Raw genomic sequence first — 18,928 nt, forward strand, 5'->3', positions numbered from 1 at the left:
TGTCCTTGTTTTGATTTTTTCTCTTAAACAAACCCTTAGTTTTATGATTGCTGTTATTAATTTACCCTGAATTGTTTATTTTAACTTGTACTTATAGTCTATTTATGATGTCTGTCTTTATGTCAAGGACTACAGATGGAAATTAGCGTTCTCGCTAAATCTGGTGCAGCCATCTTTTTATTTCTTTGAATAATTAATGTCACTGCACGCTGTCCTGCTATAAACTAAACTAAATTTGTGAGATTTTATCATCATATAATATTCACAATATATCTACAAGATCAATAACAGTGACTCAGGGATAATTTTGCCAGGTATGGACTTTCCTCCTGCCAGAGATCTGTCAGTCTCTCTCTCTCTCTCTTTGTGCTCTCACCCTGTTGCTCTCTGCCGTCTTCTCCAGGTCACGTCCATCGAGTCAAAGCTGGACTCTTTGCTGGATGTTTACCGTCAGGTCCTGCAGAAAGGCTCCTCCGCGCTCACCCTCTCCTCCCTGCCTCTGTTCGAGCTGGACAGCCACCAGCACCACAACTCGGACTTCCAGTCCTCCATCATCGGCAGAGATCTCCCCTCGCCGCAGGGAGCCGATCCGGGTCGAGGCGGAGGAGACGGTGGCGGCGGCGGCGGGGGCATACGCCGCTCCCTCAGCGCCAACCCCCGAGGCCTGCGGCTCATCCTGCCGCCCGCCGATGACGACTGCTGCTGCCCCCCGGACTCGGCTCCTCCCTCCTACCCCCCGTCCACGGCCTCGCTCTCCCCGTCTCCGCTGCTCCCGCCCGATAGCCCCTACCCGACTCTAGTCACCCCCAACGGCACCTCCAAAAGAGCACACTTCCCTGACCTGCCGCCCCCGCCTCCGCCCTCAACTGGGGGTTTCACCCTCCAGCTGCCCCCCATGGTGCACCCCTCCCACCTCCGATGCCCCGCTGACTCCGTCCCGGATGATTTGACAGAGGGAGTGACGGCAGCAGACAAAAAGAGCCTGCCCCCCGCCGTCGTCGTGGGACCCGGTGAGAGCGCTGCTGAGCGGGAGGCGGACGGCGAGGCGGGCTCTGTTCAGCTGCGGGAGAAGTCTGGCTTGAAGTCCGAGGGGGTGTGGAGGAGGCACATGAGCCTGGAGGTGAACCCCCTGCTGCTGCTCTCGTCTAGCCCCGACGACGGGAGGCCTTCAGACTGGGAAGGCGGTCTCGGGAAATCCCTCTCTGCGCACAATCTCAGCCAGCCCGTGACCAGCCGTGCCCCTGGTCTCGCCACCGGGCTCAACAACAACAGCAGCAGCGGTGGCAGCAACAGTAGCGAACGTGGCAACGCCCACCACCACGGTGACCTCAGCACCTGGGACGGGACAGAACTCTTCATTAGCGAGTGCAAAACGGAGCCGACGGCAGAACGTTTCAACTTCCTGTCCTCCCAGGGACCCGACAGCAGCCCCTCCGACCTTTTACAGACTGTGGAAGAGGCTGCACCTCACCCAGAGTTTCTCAGTCAGTCCCCACACATACAGCTGGCATAACCACACACATACACACACAAACACATACACACACTCTTGCATACTGTATTTACACACCGTTGTTGGGGAAGCCACTTTTAAAGTATTTTTACTGGACAGTAAATGCATTTATGTTTCAAATTGTACAGTTAAATTCTTTGTAAGTGGACAAACAGCGTTGTTAAATTTTGTCAGACATGATTATGTCCACTTTCATACATGCTATATACTTTTTATTGGGTTCTAAAACAAATACATACAAAAAGAAAAGACGTATGAAGTACAGGGATGTCTCAAATATCCATGCAAGCGGGAAAATTCATGTGAGACGAAGTGCAGAAAACAGTTCACAAATGCAACTCGCCTTCCTTTAGGAGAAATAGATTTGCTCTTGATCTAAAGATATGGAGAAAGGGTCATTTTATTAACTTTATACAAACAAGGGGATGTTTTCATATTCAAGATCATGTGTTACAAAAAATGATGTTGATTAAAAAAAAGAGAGACAATTTGAGATGAGTTTTATTTCAGATGAGGGAGGGAAGGCCTAATGTCTACCTACCGGACATTAGAGTTAAAAGACAAATCAAGTTATTCGGTTCATTACAAGAACTGTGAGTGATGTTTACCATCTAATTCAGTCTCCGTCTGGACCAGAACCTGGTTTAGGCCACTTATTGTTTGCCAATTAAAGGATCTGTCATCTGATTTGTGCCAACACTGACAATTAAACGAAAGAATTAATGAAAAAAAGGGAGCTATATAAAGCTCTCAAAATTAAAGAAAAAAAATCACTTGATTAAGCCGCTGCAAATTGTAGTCGAACCACTTCTTTTTAGATATTGTGAGACCAGTGCAAAGAGTGGTAACATGCACACGCACACACACAAATACACATAAATAACACATACGACCATGGACCACAACCACCGAGCTGAGACTGACTGGTGACCTTTTTTTTTTTTTTCATACAAGTGCTTGTACCCAGAGACTTTCTTGGAAGAACAGGAGAGGCGCTCACTCTCCGTAGTCAATGTCTGCCTTTGGCGAAATGTAAAATGTCATCTTTTACTTATGCTTTCATACATATCACTGCATGGACTGTTTCTGAACAAACAAATGGATGAAGGGAGAATAGAATAGAATAGAATAGAATAGCAATTGATGAGTTGAGGCCTTGTGTGGTGGGAACAGCTGAATTATAAAAAAGAGTTTAAGGTCACACCCTCAGCATGTGTTCAGACCATAAGCATCTCATTCAAATCATTTCCTGCAGCCACAGGAACGTAAGTCGATGTTTATATGGTTGCCGTGCGTCATCTGTCAGCAGGTTGTCAGTAAATTTGGATGCAGCAAACCTTTTGGGGAAATGGCCCATCAGCAGTCACTCAAGACAAGTGTTGGACAACGTCCCACTTGGTTTTTTGGACAGTAGCCTAGTCAGTTAGTTGCTAATGGTCTGAATGCTGAATTGCAGTAGGCTTATCGAGCGGGCTTTCTCAGCCAAGCATGAGACGGTGCATGTCTAAGCTGCTGCAATACTTAAATCAAGAGCAGTCACACTCTTGCTGGTGGCCTGGATGCCCTTTTGCATGTTAAAGTCTTGTTTTCTCCAAACTTTGAACACAAAGGTACGAACAAAGTCTGCCTATATTAACATTATTTTATTCTAATTTGAACTAATTTGATAGATGTTACAAACCTGTGCCAATTTTATGGATAACCCACTTACTTTTAATAATTATGATGCACAAAGCCATTTAATGTGTTTTTTTTTTTTTGACAAACCCTACCTTTTTACTGGGTGCTGGTTGCATCGGGCATCAATAAAAATCAAAGGCTGCTGAACTGACCTTGTTCCCTCCTCCCACTCCAGTGTAGTGTGGTGTTAAAGGGCAAAAAGTGCAATGCACAAAGTCAATTTGTATGAACACAGCAGGTTAGTCTGACCCGAGGAGCCAATGACAACAATACACCACATCCAATGGTGTCCCAACATGCACTGCTCTGTGTTACTTTACCCTTGTGGCCATTCTGCTGCTGACAATGTAAAAAAAAAAAATTATATCCACTTAATAAAATAGAGAAAAGAGAGCGTGAGAATCAAAACTCAAAAGAATTATATTTTCTATGACTTCAGCAGGAGATAAACTGGACAACTAGAAACTGAGATCAAGGCTTTTCTGACACCGCCCAAAAATAATGATTTAAGAGGATTTTTTTGATTGTTGCATGCACTTCCTCCTCACTGCATTAAAATGAAAGAATTAGGCTACAGTGGGCACATTTATATTTTGGGTGCATTTGATCCACATTCATATTGAGAGGTTATGTTTTTCAACATGGCGTGCTGCAGGTGTTTTACATAATGCTGCCCTAACACTACACTGAACAGGAGCGTGGTTTTCAGTGCTGTCCTGCTTGTAGATGGGTTGACTGCTCTTGAAAGAGAATTATGCACAAAAATGTGGCAGCCATCTTAATTTTTTCTCAAGCCATTTCAATTTGTTTTTGCACGTTTGCGTCTTATGGGGTACGCAGTCACAGCAGTCTTAAAAATGTATTTTAACGTGCTAATGACAAACTTTATTCATCATTATTTTTCCGTTATATTCCCTTTGTTTTCGAATGGTGAGTAAGTGCATTGCTTATTAGCAAATTAACACTCTGTAGTAGACTATAACAAGTATTATCTTTTAACATGACAATTGTAAACACTTGTAGATTGATTCTGAAATACTCTACAGCCCATGCAGGACTTGTTCTGGTATGATGATGAAATATATTATCAACATGAAAGCACAGTTGTTTTTTAGTGAGTTTGAGGAGCCTGAAAATGTGACATGGTAGTTAATGCTTAATATTGGAATAGTTTTGTTGTAGTTATTGAGTTTTGCTGCATATGAAAAGAGGCCAACCAATACTGTCCGTTACTTTGGAGGAAGAGTGAATTATAAAACGAGGAAAGCTATGCCACATGGGAAATTGGATGGATTTTCCTCACACAAAACATGCTCATTTTTTGCAATCTGTAAATTGCTTAAGGGTGCCTTTCTTGCAAATGAAATTTTGATTTTTTTTTTTTTCTCCACAGGGCTATAAAGGTCTAGTTTGCCTATAGCATACTGTATAGCTGAAGTCAAACTGCTCATTTTGGGTTGGGCATCCAGTTCACGTAAAGTCATGTAGCTTTAGCCACAGACTTGATATGGCTTTGATAATACCATTTCTCTACTGCTTGAACAGTAATTTATTACACAACTGGCCTTAAAAGCTTGATAATGTTAACATTATTATTTCTTTGAAATTAATTTATTAAAGTGCACATTATGTTCTCTGGATGAGAAATGCAAAAATAATTTTATTATTCATTAATAAAGTACGAATTAACTAAAATGTGTTGGTTTCTGTGTCTTTTTTCCATGGATGTATTATATTATCTTAGATCCATAGCCTGACAAGCCAGACTATATCATTAAAATGTAAAATGTACCTATGGAGCAAGTATATTTGCTGCCGCTAGGGTGCGTCTAGCTTTCTAGGCTAATAGATCCATGCTTTTTTCACTGAAAGTTAGCATGGTTAAGCCACGTGTTCATGTTGCCTTCACGGAAAATTAGGATTTTATACTTTTAAGGTGGGTGAAGGTTGTGTCACAGGAACTGAGTGTGATAAATTTTCATTTTTGGTCAGATTTGTCCACTTTTTCCTTATATATGATATGGTATTTGCCATATTCTGGTACAAAAAAAATGTAGATCCCATCGTTACTAACTCGGAAGTTCTAGTTTACAGACCGGAAGTGAAGGCGTGAGGTGTCGTGATTGACGACTTGACGGTTAATTGCCGTCGCAGCAGGTCGGTTGCAGCAGGTGGGAGGAAGGAAGACGCGTTGGAAATGGCCGACTGGGAAGATGAGTACACCGCGGACGGTACCGCGATCTACAAACCCGCTGAGAAAGCCGCCGCCGCTCCTCTGGTTGAATGGAGAAACCCGAGTTATACCGAGGGTCAACTTCATCAACAACAAAATGTCTGTTTTGGTGGAAGAAGGGGAGGAGGAGGAGGAGGAGGCCGGTTTGGATCCGAGTTCAATGGCGGCGACAGGAGCTACAGAGGCGGAGGAGGAGGAGGTGGAGGTCGAGGCCAAGGCCGCGCATCTTCCCCGGGCTCAGATCCCCGTGGAGGCTCGGGGAGACAGCGCTTTGGAGATGGGAAGTCGGACTCTTCTCCGCCGGTGACCCTCACCGTGGAAAACGGTTTAGTCGGGAGGATAATAGGTTGGTTGTTGAAACAATAAATTTACCTTCACAGGCGTCTGTTAGCTTAGCCTCACAAATTTAGCTAACTGTTAACGTTACAGGGCTCCAGTCTGCCCCTAAATGGGGGTATTTTGCCCCTAAAACTTGACAACTGGTTATCTGTCATTACAGGTGGCAGGGATCATGAATGAAAAGGAAAATGTGAATATTTGCTTTGCAAGTAGATTTACAGTGAACGCCCCTAAATTTTCTGCTAGCGCTCCTAAAGTTTTAAGATAGGTGCCACTGTGCTCATAGTAAACAATTTAGTCTGGAGCCCTGAGCTAGCTGTTTTGGTTGCACAAAAGATACTGTATTATTTAAACAGTCTTTGGTTGCACACAGCTCAGACATGTCGCTTCTAGGTGAGGACGAAAACAGGGACGACAGAAGGTGAAGTCCAACTGCGGTATCACATTGGGATTACATTGGGTTGCTCCGCGGCGCGAAAGCTTTGATATCGTCATCTTGTATAGTTGTGGGCTTCACCTTCTGTCGTCCAGGTTTTCGTGGAGAGATTTCAGACAGTCATTGAACGTATCTTAATTGTGTTAAAGGTAAAGGAGGAACCAAAATCCGTGAACTTGAAGAGAGCACAGGCGCCAGAATCAAGGTATGTTGACTAATGTTGGTATCAAGATGTAAAACAATTGCTGGTGCAGTCAGCAGTGCAGCAATAAGGGACACGATGCTTCATTATTAATATACTACCAGTCAAAAGTTTGCACACTGTTTTTTCTTTGTTTTCATTACTTTCTTCATTGTAGAATCAAACTGAAGACAGCAAAACTATAAAGGAACACACACGCAATTATGTAGTAAACAAAGAAGTATTTAAGCAGAATATGTTTTATATTTTAGATTCTTTGAAGTAGCCATATTTTGCTTTGATGGCAGCTTTGCACACTTGATTCTGTCATCAACTTCATGGTTTTCCAACAGTCTTGAAGGACTTGTTGGCTTTTTTGCCTTCAGCATCTCAGTTGGGTTTAGGTCAGGTGACAGATACCACTTTGGTTTTAAGTAACACTTTTTTATTTACAACATAACTCTATACATTTTCCTTCATAATTTTGATGTCTCTAGTATGAATCTAAAACGTAGAAAGTGATAAAAAATAAAGAGAAGCCATTGAATGAGAAGGTGTGTCCAAACTTTTGACTGGTAGTGTAGCATGTGGTCAATGCCTCAATCAAAGGATGTTCCTCACCCTTTTTAGACTGAATCTGACTGAAACAGCAAGACAATGTAATTGATGCTGGTTTTATTGTCCTGTGCTGTGTGTAACTCAGTTATTCTGTTTTAGATAAACAAAGGAGACTATGAAGGAGAGGTGCTCCTCTTTGGGCCCTCTGATGCCCAGCAGAAGGCCAAGGAGATGATCGAAGAACTGGTATCAGGAGATAGCGCTGGATTTCGCAATGGTACAAAGCCACAAACAGTGTGTCAGTAAGCGGCAGAGTCGCATTTTGTAGAATAAGATTTAACAAAGTGAGATCACACTGACGCTTTGCTTTGGGATATAAATCAATTGTAGCTGTAGCAGTGTCACAAAAGCTGTTGTTAACGGAGTCAGGGTACCTATGGCCTCTTTGTATGTCATATTCGTGCTAAAATATGAACATAAATCACTGTTTACTTGTTGATACTTGGGTTACACCACTGCTGCAGCATCCCGCTCTGTTTCTCAGGTCCTGGAAGGCCCAGACAGGCTGGAGGAGGTGATGGAGGAAGCCGTGGCTCCGTCTGGTCTTCTTCACAATTAGACGCTTCCAGCGCTGCTCCTGCCCGCGCAGCCATAGACTGGACCAGCGTCCGCGAGAACAAGGACAAGTATGAAGAGCTCAAGTGGAAGGGTGAGGCCTCAGTGTCTTTCACTAATGTACTTATAGTGTGAAGTGATGTTGTTTGTTGCCCTTTCTATGGGTATGTAAACAAAACTGTTAATTGGTTCAGACCTCCCGCCCTTGAAGAAGATGTTTTACACCGAGGCAGAGTGTGTGTCCGTGTTGACGCCAGAGGAAGTCAGTGAATGGAGGTAAATTACAAACACACATGTGTCTTTGTATTATAAAATCATGTTTCTTTTCAGGTGTTAACAAAGAAAGAGAGTGCCTTTAGTATCTGCATTACCGGTATATATTATCTGGTATTCATATTTATTAATATTTAATAGGCAATGTTGGTTAAGGATTTCTACAACCAACCCAAAGGTGTTCAGTGTTGACATTGTTTTTCTACTACAGTCCTAGACAAATACTGCAGGTGGCACCATTTGTCTGTCTCTTCATGCATCAGCTTTATCGGTACACCTGCAGTGCTGCTGCCGCCTACGAGCCAGCTGTCTTTGAATTTGGCAGCGGTTCTTGATTTTCAGGGTCTCACACAAAGGATGTGAGAACTGGGATTACTGTGGAAAACAGGACAGGTATTGGCAAACAAGGGGTTTGAAACAGTTTTTAGCTCTCTGGGTCAGTTCCACAAATTGTTCTTTATATATTAAATGTATTTTGCATTGAAATTAAATATTCTTTCTTATTCAAGGAAGAAAAGAGAACGCCACACAATATGCTTGATGTCCATGTGGTTTTTGGAAAGCTGCATTATTTAGACTAAATGTGGTTTCTGTAATGTAAACTACAGCTTTATACATTTCATTGTGATGGTTGTCTGGTTTTAGCGGTGTGGTTTGGAATCGGCCGCTCTAACGTTTTCAGCCAGTTCCTCCATGCTCATGTTTGTGTTACATTTTTCCACAGGAAGGAGAATAACAATATTTTTGTGGACGACCTGAAGGAGGGAGGGGAGAAGCGGCGCATCCCCAACCCCTGTCGCACTTTTCTGGAGGCCTTCGAGATTTATCCAGACGTCATGGAAAATATCGTACGAGTTGGCTTCGTCAAACCAACGCCCATCCAGGTATGAGCATGACCCCTGGACAAATGTGTTCAGTGATTGATCACTGATCAGTCTAATCACACTTTGAAGTTCTATGTGTAAATGTATTGACAGGATAGATCTGGATCAGATAACATCTGGCTGCTGCAGCTGTGTGTGTTTACTGTTCTCTGAATCTGTCAGGCAGCTTTTCCCCTGAGACAAAAAGAAAATTACCTAAAAGTCAGTCGAGGTAAAGTTTTGGGTTGGTTACTTTTTAAAGGTTTCTTCATGTGAACCGGGGAGATACCTCACTCTCTGTCTTGCGAAACGGACCATGGATTTAATTATAGTTCAACTACAAAAATTTCCATGTTTGTCACTTTGCATAAATGCTGCAAAAAACCGACGCACCTGTAGTGACCTGTCCTGTTGCCACAGGCAATCCCCGTGATGTACGTAGAGTAGATCATATTTGGAAACACCCACGCTAACGAAAATGTTTACAGGAAAGAATGAGCCCTTATTATTGTAATTTTAGTTCTGTAATAGTAGTCCTCCCAAAAAGCAGAAATGAAAGGACATTTCTTTGGGCAAGTTTTTGGTTAATGCTATAAAAATCCCTTTGTATCTGCTTTATCAGTTCACTGGCTGAACAGGTGTAAAAATAGTTCAGAACAAATGCAGTTGCCTGTTTTTAAGAGCTCATCCTGAATCATTAGTAAGTTAATGTTGTTTTCTACGGTTTCATGGTTTTACTGACTCATAGCATTAAAACCAGTCTCCAGTTTTAGTGTTATGGTCAATCGGTGTGTCTATCCATTTGAACTTTTTTTTAAAATATCTACATACACACAGTCAACCACTGCTCTCAAAGATGTCTGAGTCCTAACAGTGCTTCAGTGACTGGACTAATGAGATGTGTCAGACTGAGCTCTCACTGGATGACAGGAAGTAGGGAATGCAGACTGGTGAGGTGCAGAGAAAGAGTCACTGATGAGGGGAAAGAGGAGAGAGGCACTATTTGAGAATCAATGGTCATGAGTGGTGTGTGGGGGGTTGGGGTAATGACAGGTTACGAGTTGTTTCATCTTCATATTTAATGAACTTGTCCTACAGTGTCCACACACATTCAGTTCATAACTGTTCGATACCTTGCTGAGAATCACAGGAGTCATGTTGGAGCAGTGTTGATGTATTTCCAGTCAAGGTGTTCGTTGTGCAGGTCGTGGCTCTTGTTTCCTGCCTCTCACTGATGGGAAATGTTGCTCAATCATGTCAGCGTGAGCTGCAACGAGAAGTGAAACTGCAGCATCTCTTTTCAACTTTCACTTCTGACTAAAAGGCTTGTTCACACGGTGTGACATCACTGGCCTGTGTGTTCATGCAGGTACAGGTGTTGCCTCACCCGTAGCTCTGATTCACTCTCCTGTTTTACTAAAACCTGCTGGAGTGATGTGGTGAGAAAAGTATCTGTTTCAATGGATGTGTTGTTTGTCTTATATTCTCAGAAAAGAAAAGAAAAAAGAGCTCCAGGGACTGTTAACTGAGAAAAACGACTTTATTAGACCGATGTGTTTCGGCTTGTAGAAAATTTGTAACTGTTTATCATGAAATGGCTTTAACTACTTCCAGCCATCAGCTCTGTTTGTTTACAAACATGCTACATAGTGTAACTATAGTGTGAATTTCTGGAGTTGTTGACTCCAGGTCTGTGATTAAACCTACAGGTTTATAACTGTTGGAAAGAAGAGGTTAAGCTCCAAAATGTTGTTTTAAATTAATCTTAACACAAATGTCAGAGCAGTCACATGTTCAGTTTTCACTAGTTGTGTTTTTTTAAGTATGTGTTTGTTTATCGTGTGTGTCTTCAGTCTCAGGCGTGGCCCGTGCTGCTGAGCGGGGAGGACCTGATAGCCATCGCTCAGACGGGGACAGGGAAGACCCTGGCCTACCTGCTGCCAGGCTTCATCCACATGGACGGACAGCCTATGTGAGACCAGCACCTGTTCTGACTGTTGCATACTGTCTCTTCTTATAGTTTTAAAATGCCTTGCATGCTTTAATGTCATTTGTCCAAACAGTGAAAGACTTTTTGTCCTTCATTCCCTCTCAGACCCAGGGCTGAGCGCAATGGTCCAGGCATGTTGGTGCTGACTCCCACCAGAGAGCTGGCCCTGCAGATTGAAGTTGAGTGCAAGAAGTACCGCTACAAAGGCTACAAAAGGTCCAGCAGTCTGATCTTATAAATCCCTAAGAATGAGCTTAAAAACCAATAATCAACTGCAGTGTAGAGGCAACATGGCTTTGACTGTTCCTCCTGTACCTTCTCTCAGTATCTGTGTCTATGGTGGAGGGGACAGGAAAGCACAGATCAACCTGGTGAAGGGCGGCGTGGACATAGTGATCGCCACACCGGGCCGACTTAATGATCTACAGATGAACGACCTCATCAATCTTCGCTCCATCACCTACTTGGTCAGCTGCTTGTGTCTGAGCTTGTTTGTTTTTGTGTGGGAGGGTGTGAAGGTCTGAATGGATCCACTGTCTATGATGCAGTTTCTAAAGACTAGTTGTTAAAAGTGCCTTGTATACATACACACATCCCTGTCTGCTGTATTTTGTTTTGAATGTTGGGCTTATGTGTTTTAAAGGGATAGTTAAACATTTTGGCAAATTAGTCCATTGCCATAATCCCTATAGTTTTAGTAGGTTCGTTACCTTTAATTGTTGGGCAAGCTATTTTTAGAATGGCGGAGCCAAGCCGCGAGCTGCTCGGAGCTACGTTGTTTTCGGGGCAAATGCAGAGACTGCTTGCCGAAAAACCGCCCTCGACAGAAACGCGCATCAGCGGTTTTGCATGAATTTACCTCGAAAACGACTCTGTCTCATAACGTTACGTTATCTCATAGCGTGGTGAATGTGCAGGTCACAACTTGTCCACCAGAGCGTTTTGGAGTTGTTGGATTGTGTATTTGATGAGGGAAACCAACAAATCCCATGAGCCTCTGTAGCGTAGCTCTGAGCAGCTCGCGGCTCTGCTCCGCCGTTCCAAAAATAGCTTGCGCCGACAATTAAAGGTAATGAACCTACTGCTAAGACTATAGGGATTTTGGCAATGGGCCAGTTTACCAAAATGTTGAACTATCCCTTTAATACCTGCTCTGATCATCCTGAGCAGGTGCTGGACGAGGCTGACCGGATGCTGGATATGGGCTTCGAACCTCAGATTATGAAAATTATCCTGGACATCCGGCCAGACCGACAGACTGTCATGACCAGGTACAAGATGGTTCACACGATCTCCTGCATCCATCTTATATATAACGTGTACGTCATCAAACTGAAAACAAACTTGTCTTTTCCATAAAACCTCATGTTTCAGTGCCACCTGGCCCACTGGTGTGAGACGATTGGCCAAATCCTACCTAAAGAATCCCATGATGGCTTATGTGGGCACACTGGACTTGGCAGTAGGTGGACATAAACATATATATTCATGTGTTACTACATACTTGAGACACTGTTCCTCTCTGGTTGTAGGTGATTCTGTGTGTTTACATCTGTAATACTGTTTCCTCTGTCTCTTTTTCTTAGGCAGTTAACACAGTGCAGCAAACGATACTGATTGTCCAAGAAGAGGAGAAAAAGTCCTACGTGTTTGACTTCATCAAAAGCATGCTGCCCGAGGATAAAGTCCTCATCTTTGTTGGCAGGAAGCTCCTGTGAGTGCAGAGTCGATCACCAAGACGAGAACTGTAAACAAGAGTTACTTTGGTTTTTCTCTGAACCCACAGTTTGTGGTAAAAACCACAGAAAACGTCACTGCATGCCACATGCACTAATGGTGTCCTTGTGTCTATTTGCATGTGATCCCAGGGCTGATGACCTGTCGAGTGACATGTGTCTACAGGGTTTGGCTGTGCAAAGTCTCCATGGCGACCGTGAGCAGTGTGACCGTGAAGAAGCCCTCAAGGACTTCAAAGACAGTATGTGACATGAAGGAAATGTTGCTGTTGTACATTTGGTGACAAGCTGCTGCTTTTATCTTGAAGCTTCTGAGCTGCCACAAATATAATGTCAAGGATCAAACATGCTGCAGGATGAAAAAGGGTTTTAAAAAAAATATTTTTCCAGGTCGAGTTCGCATCCTGGTCGCCACAGACCTGGCATCCCGAGGGCTGGATGTCCACGACATAACGCATGTCTTTAATTATGACTTCCCCCGTAACATAGAGGAGTACGTCCACCGTGTGGGCCGCACCGGCCGAGCAGGGTGAGGAGTGTTTACAGATGACTTGTTTCTGTTTTGTTTATGGGTCACTGGAATTAAAATCTCTGATTCATTAACTTTCCAGACGTTCAGGTGCAGCCGTTACCTTGGTAACAAGAGGAGATTGGCGGATGGCCCCTGAGCTGATTCCTATCCTGGAGCGTGCGGGACAGGTTAGCACATGACTCATTTTGAAATATAAACCACACACTGTGTGGGTGCGTGTTACAGGAAGTTTATTAAACCTTCAAGGAAATCTCAGGCGTGTGCATGGGTTTCTCTTTTTCTATTGCCATTTCACAACACGCTGACTAATAGGATGTTATTCATGAATGAACGTCTGCTGGTAAAGGTTTCACTTCATGAGAACCACAAATACAAAGTCTTTTTTTTACTATTTAAAAATGTTCATGTCTCTAATGCACTAAATCAATTGTATTTGTAACCTGAAAGTTGAGATGTGCAGTGAATATTTAATTTTTTTTTACCCATATAGATTGAATAGAAATATCATAGATCAGTGTGTGTAATTTTTCTGAATCCTGTTACAGGAGGTTCCTGAGGAGCTGGTGCTCATGGCAGAGAGGTACGAGAAGCACAAGAGGGAAAGGGATTTGAACAATCCAAGGGGAGGACCCGGAGGACGAGATGGTGGAGGGGGAAGGAGAGACGGTGGAGGGGGCTGGGGAGGAGGAGGAGGAGGAGGCGGAAGGAGAGATGGTGGAGGGGGCTGGGGAGGAGGAGGAGGAGGAGGAGGCGGAAGGAGAGATGGTGGAGGAGGCTGGGGAGGAGGAGGAGGAGGGAGAGGAGGCCGGGATCGAGGCCAGAACTGGGGTTTCTAATCCTTCATGTAAAGTCCACATGTACCTCAACAAACACAGGTCGACATAAAGATTTATATGATCTGTATAAATGGACAGACAAGAAACGTAAGTGTCCACACTTTCAACACTGGACTCTGTTAACATAGATTGGAATTAATTTATCTATGGTGGTATTCTAATAGGACAAATGTTGATTTTCTTATGCTTCCTTTTTATTTATTTTCAAAATGATGCAGCAGGATCTGAAACCGCCTGTGTTGTGATTCCCTTTGAATCTGTGTTTGTTTGATTTGAATGTTTGTTTTCTGCTGAATTGTCAGAGGTGGTTCACCTCGTTATGTTGTCCTTCTGTTTTAAAAAAAAAAAAGGTTGAAATGCACAATTTTTACAGTTTTCTTGTGTTTGTTTGTAATCACCAACCACAGCAGTGTTTTGGTGTCTGAAAATGTTACATCATTTCTTGATTTGAGCAGAAAGAAATCTGTCTAATAAAGAAATGACAGTGTGGATCTTACTGGCTTCTTTACTTGAAATATTCACTGTATAACTTTATCTGCTTTGCTCCAATCCACATCACTACAATCATGGTAGAAATGGGCCTCTGAGATACTGAAGGTGAGTGTTATTTTATTATTATCAAAACCTGGAAAACAGCAATTTCTTGACAACCTAAAATTTGTTTTTCTACAGGAAGTTCTGCCCTAAATCCCCAACAAGATCCTGTCTGCAGTACATGGATAAAAAAAATACTGCTGTCCTTGGACAATGTAAGATTTCTTCTTTTCCAGCTTGTGTAAGTTTTCAGAGCAGAAAAGATTTTTGTAACTGTCAACAATCATTTAACACAAACTGCTCATGTCGTTCCAAAACAATACGAGGATAAGTTTTGTTTTTTTTAGATTATGATTTCAAATCAAATATAAAATTATCTCTATTTTCGTATGGCAAATTTCCACCATCAGAAAACTGGCTGAAGCTTGATATTCACGTTGCTTTTAATATTTTACTTTGCAGATTGATTTGACCTCAACAGTTTAGTGGTGTGTGTGTGGACAAACACCCTCTCAGCCTTAGGTAAGATGCTGTTGTTGGATTTTCTACATAAGATATACAGTTAATCAAAGGAGGTTTTTAATTCAAATGGAAACAGTAGATGTTAAAGCAGGAAATTTGAAGGAGGAGAAACACCTGGGTTGATTGAAAAAATGTTTAATCAAAATTGCCCTCGTAATTCATGTAGCATATTCATTTGCAGACTCATTTTTATTTTTCGTATTAGTGTCACAGAACAACAGAACAGAAAAGCCAAAAGAAGAAAAACATGAAATTGAAAAACTGGCTTTGGTAAACACAATGAAATGGTTACAAATTGTTTTAAATAAATGCCATTTACTGGAATACCCAGGATTCAGTTGCTCAGTTTTCAGGCTGTTCAAAAATATAATGGTGGTAGAAGAACCATCACAGTCAAACTCGTCACTGCTCGTTTGATCTGAAAATTGGAAATCCACCGTCTCGTTCCCCCTTGATACGACGCGCGAGGGAGTCGCACTTCTTCTTGCCAGGAGCAGCAAGAAGGTTCTGATTTGGGATGAAGAAGTTGGGGAGAACACCATTTTCCAGATGGCCTACAAAGTTGTCCAGGAGCTGCAGAAAACAGCGGCTCAGCTCTGAGGCCCTCCATTCGCTGTCTTTGGTTCGAGAGCAGCAGGCGTGCAAGAGGGTGGTCTTGGCCTGGTAGGAGTAGAACTTGTCAAATGAAGAGTCCTGTTCCTTCAGCTGACTCAGGAGATGTTTCAGGAGCTTCAAACAGTCCTTCCTGTTTGTAAAGAGGAGAGTATGGCAACAGTTACTTAACTTGGAGGATTTGAAATAAGATGACCACAGGGCATCTGCAGGTTCTGAAAAGTCAAAATATCATCCCATATAATGGGTGTCCTGGTCAAAATGATTTAATTACATTAGAAATTATTTTCATAACTTCTGCTGGAAAGTCTTGGGTAGAAATCCAGTTATAATAAAAATTCTGGGTCATATTGTCCCCACTGGTTTTCCATCATCTGCTGATTGTGCAACAGCAGCATTGTGGTACTAAAAATGTCTTAGTGTTCACTTTGACCTTGTTAAACTCTGCAGGAATTCTGAGTAATAAAAAAACCCAGTCAGTAAATCTAACCTGCAGCAGCGTTCGCCCTCTCTCTCACAGCACGTCTTCTCCGATCCGTGATTCTTCAGAATGGCCTTTTCAATGTGAGAGAATGAAATCCTCCAAGTGTCTGCATGTTGTAGAAGAAAAAAATATTTAATGGGCAGGGCAAATTGAACCTGCCCCCACCACCCCCACCCCATTCATGAATCAGCTCATGTGAAAGCCACCAAACCAGTACATAATTCAAAGCGCTGCTGTTTTTCTCACAAAGAATCAAATGAGTTGTAATGCTAGAACATGCAGTACAACACAGTCATAAAATATTTTACTCAAGATATTTCTAAGTGGTGGGTGAGTGTTTTCACAATACTGCAGAGTCAACACAAATCGGTCATACCTGTCTTACCAGTTATACCTCATTGGTAAGTGAGGCAGTTGCCAGTGAGTCATATGTATTTATCACAATGTGATTGTGGTTTGGAGATGGACTTACCTTTAGCTTGGACTCCATCAACTTCCACCATGCCACTGCCCTCATATTTGGGGACGAGATAATATGGCTTCCGCTTGTGTTCTTGCTTTACTTTAGTCCCCAGCCATCTTTCTATTTTAAAGCCGTCGGTGGTAAAAGATGGCCAGCTGGATTTAACTTTAATACAGAGAACAAGATCCAGTGAAATGGTGACTGAGTCGACTGTTGTGGTCAAGGTCACAGCAGGGCAGCCTTTCTTCTTCCTCGTCAATGTCCATTCTGAAAGAACAGACAGGAAAAAACAATCTGAATGTTCATTATATATAATCATTTTGTTAGGGAAAAATTCTGAGGTGATGCAGGAAGAAGCACCGGAGTCCTAAACTGAAGAAGTTTATTAGGGCTTGATTGATCAAGGAGAACAGAGGAGCCATCGAAATAACATGAGTGCGTGATGCCACTTCAATTCTTAGAGGCCAGACCACAAGTTCAGATTCTTATACTACAAAAGTGGACAGAGCCTGCAAGGAGAGATGTGTTTACATCCTATTGGCTACTGGCCATACATATTAAGATAAAGATTTCCCTCCTAGTAGGATAGAGCCTGTTATAACCTAGGTATGCAGCTGTGTCTGGACACCGCCAAATTGTGAGATTTAAGATGCAAAAGGAGGGGAAATGGCCTTGGTATGTTCCTGGGAGGAAGTGCAGGGCGGATAACTGTCTCTAGCAGTATATCTCAGAAAGGGGCATCTAATTCTCAGCTTTCAACTATAAGAGGGTGTTACGGCCTTTGACCTTTGACGACTCAGGACTGCATGAGAGATTCAAATTCTTCTCCAACACATTTCATTGACCAGTAATATACAGTATATCTCCGTTCAGACAGATGTCACAGTAAAATGTACATGGTGGCTGTTAGGTTTTACTGTTTGATGGAATCATTTATGAATGAACACACTACTGATAGCAACACTCGGACTTCAAAGTGTAGATGATGACGGTTTGTCTTCACAGTAACTGGTTCCCGAACTGCTTCTGACCAACTCTGCTCAATTTCTCAACACCTATAATATGCAGATTTTGATACTCACCTCTAAATGCCTTGACACATTTCTTCACTTCTTCCCTGAATTCATTGAGCATTGCACTGGAAGATAAAACGTCTTGGTCCTGAAATTTTTTCAGAGGGTTGTTGCCACGTTTCAACCCCACACTGTAAAATGCTCCATCTTCGTCAAAGGGGTTAATGTCCACTCGGTCAACAGGGATGGCCAGCATAACATCAAATTCATCAGGATTAGAAATCTGTATAAACAAAAACATCACATTGCAAATCATTCAATAACCTAATAACTAGAAGTACTGTATCATTTCCTCTAATTTGACTACTTTGCACAATGCATTGACCACTAACTCAGGACAGTTGGTTAAACAGTATTGGTTTATGGGAAACCAGAACAAAAGTGACTTACCTTCAAATTTTCATAGTAACTTCCAGTAGGTATTTGTTCTACTTCTTTAAACCAGTCAGTGTTTTGTGTGACATGGGCAATTATGTCTTTTGTTATTTGATTGACGACTTTTGCAGCACTTGATTGATCAATCTTCCTAATCTTCAAATTTTCCAGAGTTGTGCGGAGGAGAAAACCCATTTCAGTAGTGTGTTTATGTGTCTCTGGCTGCATCCTCATTGTGTCCTCAGGGATTTTTTCTGGTGATTCGGCTTTGCCAGCAGACTTTTTATCTTTTTTGGTCTTCGGAGAATCCTTTGTGGTGTCCTTTGGTGTTTTTGGTGTTGATTTTGTCGTCTCCTTATCGAGTTGCTCTGTTGATTTGGACTTGCCCGCGTATTTTCTTGGTTTTGTGATGTCAGGAGAATCCTCCATCTTATTCTTTGGTCTCTCCAGCTTCATCATTGACATCTCTGCAGATTGTTCTGTTGTCTTGGCCCTGGCGGCACAGGTCTCGGCTTTTGTGCCTTTCACAGGAGCCTTCACAATATTTGTAGGTGTCCTTTTCGTAGTCTCCTTTTTGATCTTTTCTTTTTGTGTGCTCTGTACACATGGCTTCTCATCAGTTTGGTTTGGTATTTTCTGCGCCCGCTGCTTTGGTTTCTGTTCCTTTTTGGCACCATTATGCTTGTCTTCTTTAAAGTCTTTCCTTGGATCTCTTGGCGATAATACTTGGTTAATTTCTTCAGGTGTGGTTTTGCTCTTGGCGCGCTTAGGCTCCGGATTTTCTGCCTTCCGTGGTCTCCCTCTGCCAGTCATGATGTTGTACCATGAGCAATGAAACCACTCTGTCAGAAGTACACTCAAACTTCTTCCGCATTGCATATGAAAACACGCCCCTTTAGTTCTTGGCAGACTGCCCTTGTGTGGGCCTTTGAGAGGAAATTACATTATATTCTGTCTTGTTGTTGTCGTCATAGATTAATAAAATTAGTTTATAAAAAAAAAAGTTGATATGGTCCTTTTGAAAAAAAGTTGAAATGTCACTGAACATTTGCTATTTTATTCCTGTACCAATAGCTACAT

General features: G+C 42.5%; 3 protein-coding genes across 8 annotated transcripts in view; 2 read left to right on the top strand and 1 right to left on the bottom strand.

Annotated features, from left to right (window-relative positions):
* The window catches only part of kcnq5a (potassium voltage-gated channel, KQT-like subfamily, member 5a), a 105,343-nt gene extending 100,455 nt beyond the window's left edge, over positions 1-4,888 (top strand). For 5 of the 6 annotated variants that reach the window (XM_085799467.1, XM_085799466.1, XM_085799470.1 and 2 more), the window contains one exon: positions 404-2,848. In XM_085799467.1, coding sequence (XP_085655593.1) covers positions 404-1,513 — 1,110 coding nt within the window. In that variant the 3' untranslated portion in view covers positions 1,514-2,848. Of the gene's footprint in view, positions 1-403 lie in introns of all 6 variants that reach the window. The other variant, XM_085799463.1, reaches the window with a different exon arrangement.
* A 502-nt stretch (positions 4,889-5,390) lies between these two features.
* On the top strand, positions 5,391-14,278 carry ddx43 (DEAD (Asp-Glu-Ala-Asp) box polypeptide 43). The gene is made up of 16 exons (XM_085799472.1): positions 5,391-5,772; positions 6,351-6,406; positions 7,100-7,217; positions 7,485-7,649; positions 7,750-7,831; positions 8,553-8,712; positions 10,545-10,663; positions 10,787-10,897; positions 11,007-11,148; positions 11,852-11,952; positions 12,056-12,143; positions 12,268-12,395; positions 12,550-12,659; positions 12,808-12,946; positions 13,029-13,116; positions 13,495-14,278. Exons 1-16 carry the CDS (start codon positions 5,391-5,393, stop codon positions 13,783-13,785), a joined length of 2,280 nt encoding a protein of 759 aa, XP_085655598.1. The 3' UTR covers positions 13,786-14,278.
* A 756-nt stretch (positions 14,279-15,034) lies between these two features.
* cgasa (cyclic GMP-AMP synthase a) lies at positions 15,035-18,788 on the bottom strand. The gene is made up of 5 exons (XM_085798988.1): positions 17,864-18,788; positions 17,483-17,696; positions 16,410-16,667; positions 15,944-16,043; positions 15,035-15,586 (listed from the first exon to the last, which is right to left on the bottom strand). The coding sequence occupies exons 1-5, from the start codon at positions 18,725-18,727 to the stop codon at positions 15,244-15,246; spliced, it is 1,779 nt and encodes a 592-aa protein (XP_085655114.1). The 5' UTR covers positions 18,728-18,788; the 3' UTR covers positions 15,035-15,243.
* Between the last annotated feature and the right edge of the window lie 140 nt (positions 18,789-18,928).

Source organism: Trachurus japonicus, chromosome 15, assembly GCF_045865225.1.
Source record: "Trachurus japonicus isolate A0001 chromosome 15, Traja_1.0".
Lineage (NCBI taxonomy): Eukaryota > Metazoa > Chordata > Actinopteri > Carangiformes > Carangidae > Trachurus > Trachurus japonicus.

Coding starts and splice junctions, on each gene's coding strand:
- ddx43 (XM_085799472.1), top strand. CDS start 5,391: ATGGCCGACTGGGAAGATGAGTACACCGCGGACGGTACCGCGATCTAC. Junction 7,218..7,484: donor TAGCGCTGGATTTCGCAATG/GTACAAAGCCAC, acceptor TCTGTTTCTCAG/GTCCTGGAAGGCCCAGACAG. Junction 7,832..8,552: donor GAGGAAGTCAGTGAATGGAG/GTAAATTACAAA, acceptor ATTTTTCCACAG/GAAGGAGAATAACAATATTT.
- cgasa (XM_085798988.1), bottom strand. CDS start 18,727: ATGCAATGCGGAAGAAGTTTGAGTGTACTTCTGACAGAGTGGTTTCAT. Junction 17,697..17,863: donor GTTACTATGAAAATTTGAAG/GTAAGTCACTTT, acceptor TTGTTTATACAG/ATTTCTAATCCTGATGAATT. Junction 16,668..17,482: donor ATGTGTCAAGGCATTTAGAG/GTGAGTATCAAA, acceptor CTGTTCTTTCAG/AATGGACATTGACGAGGAAG.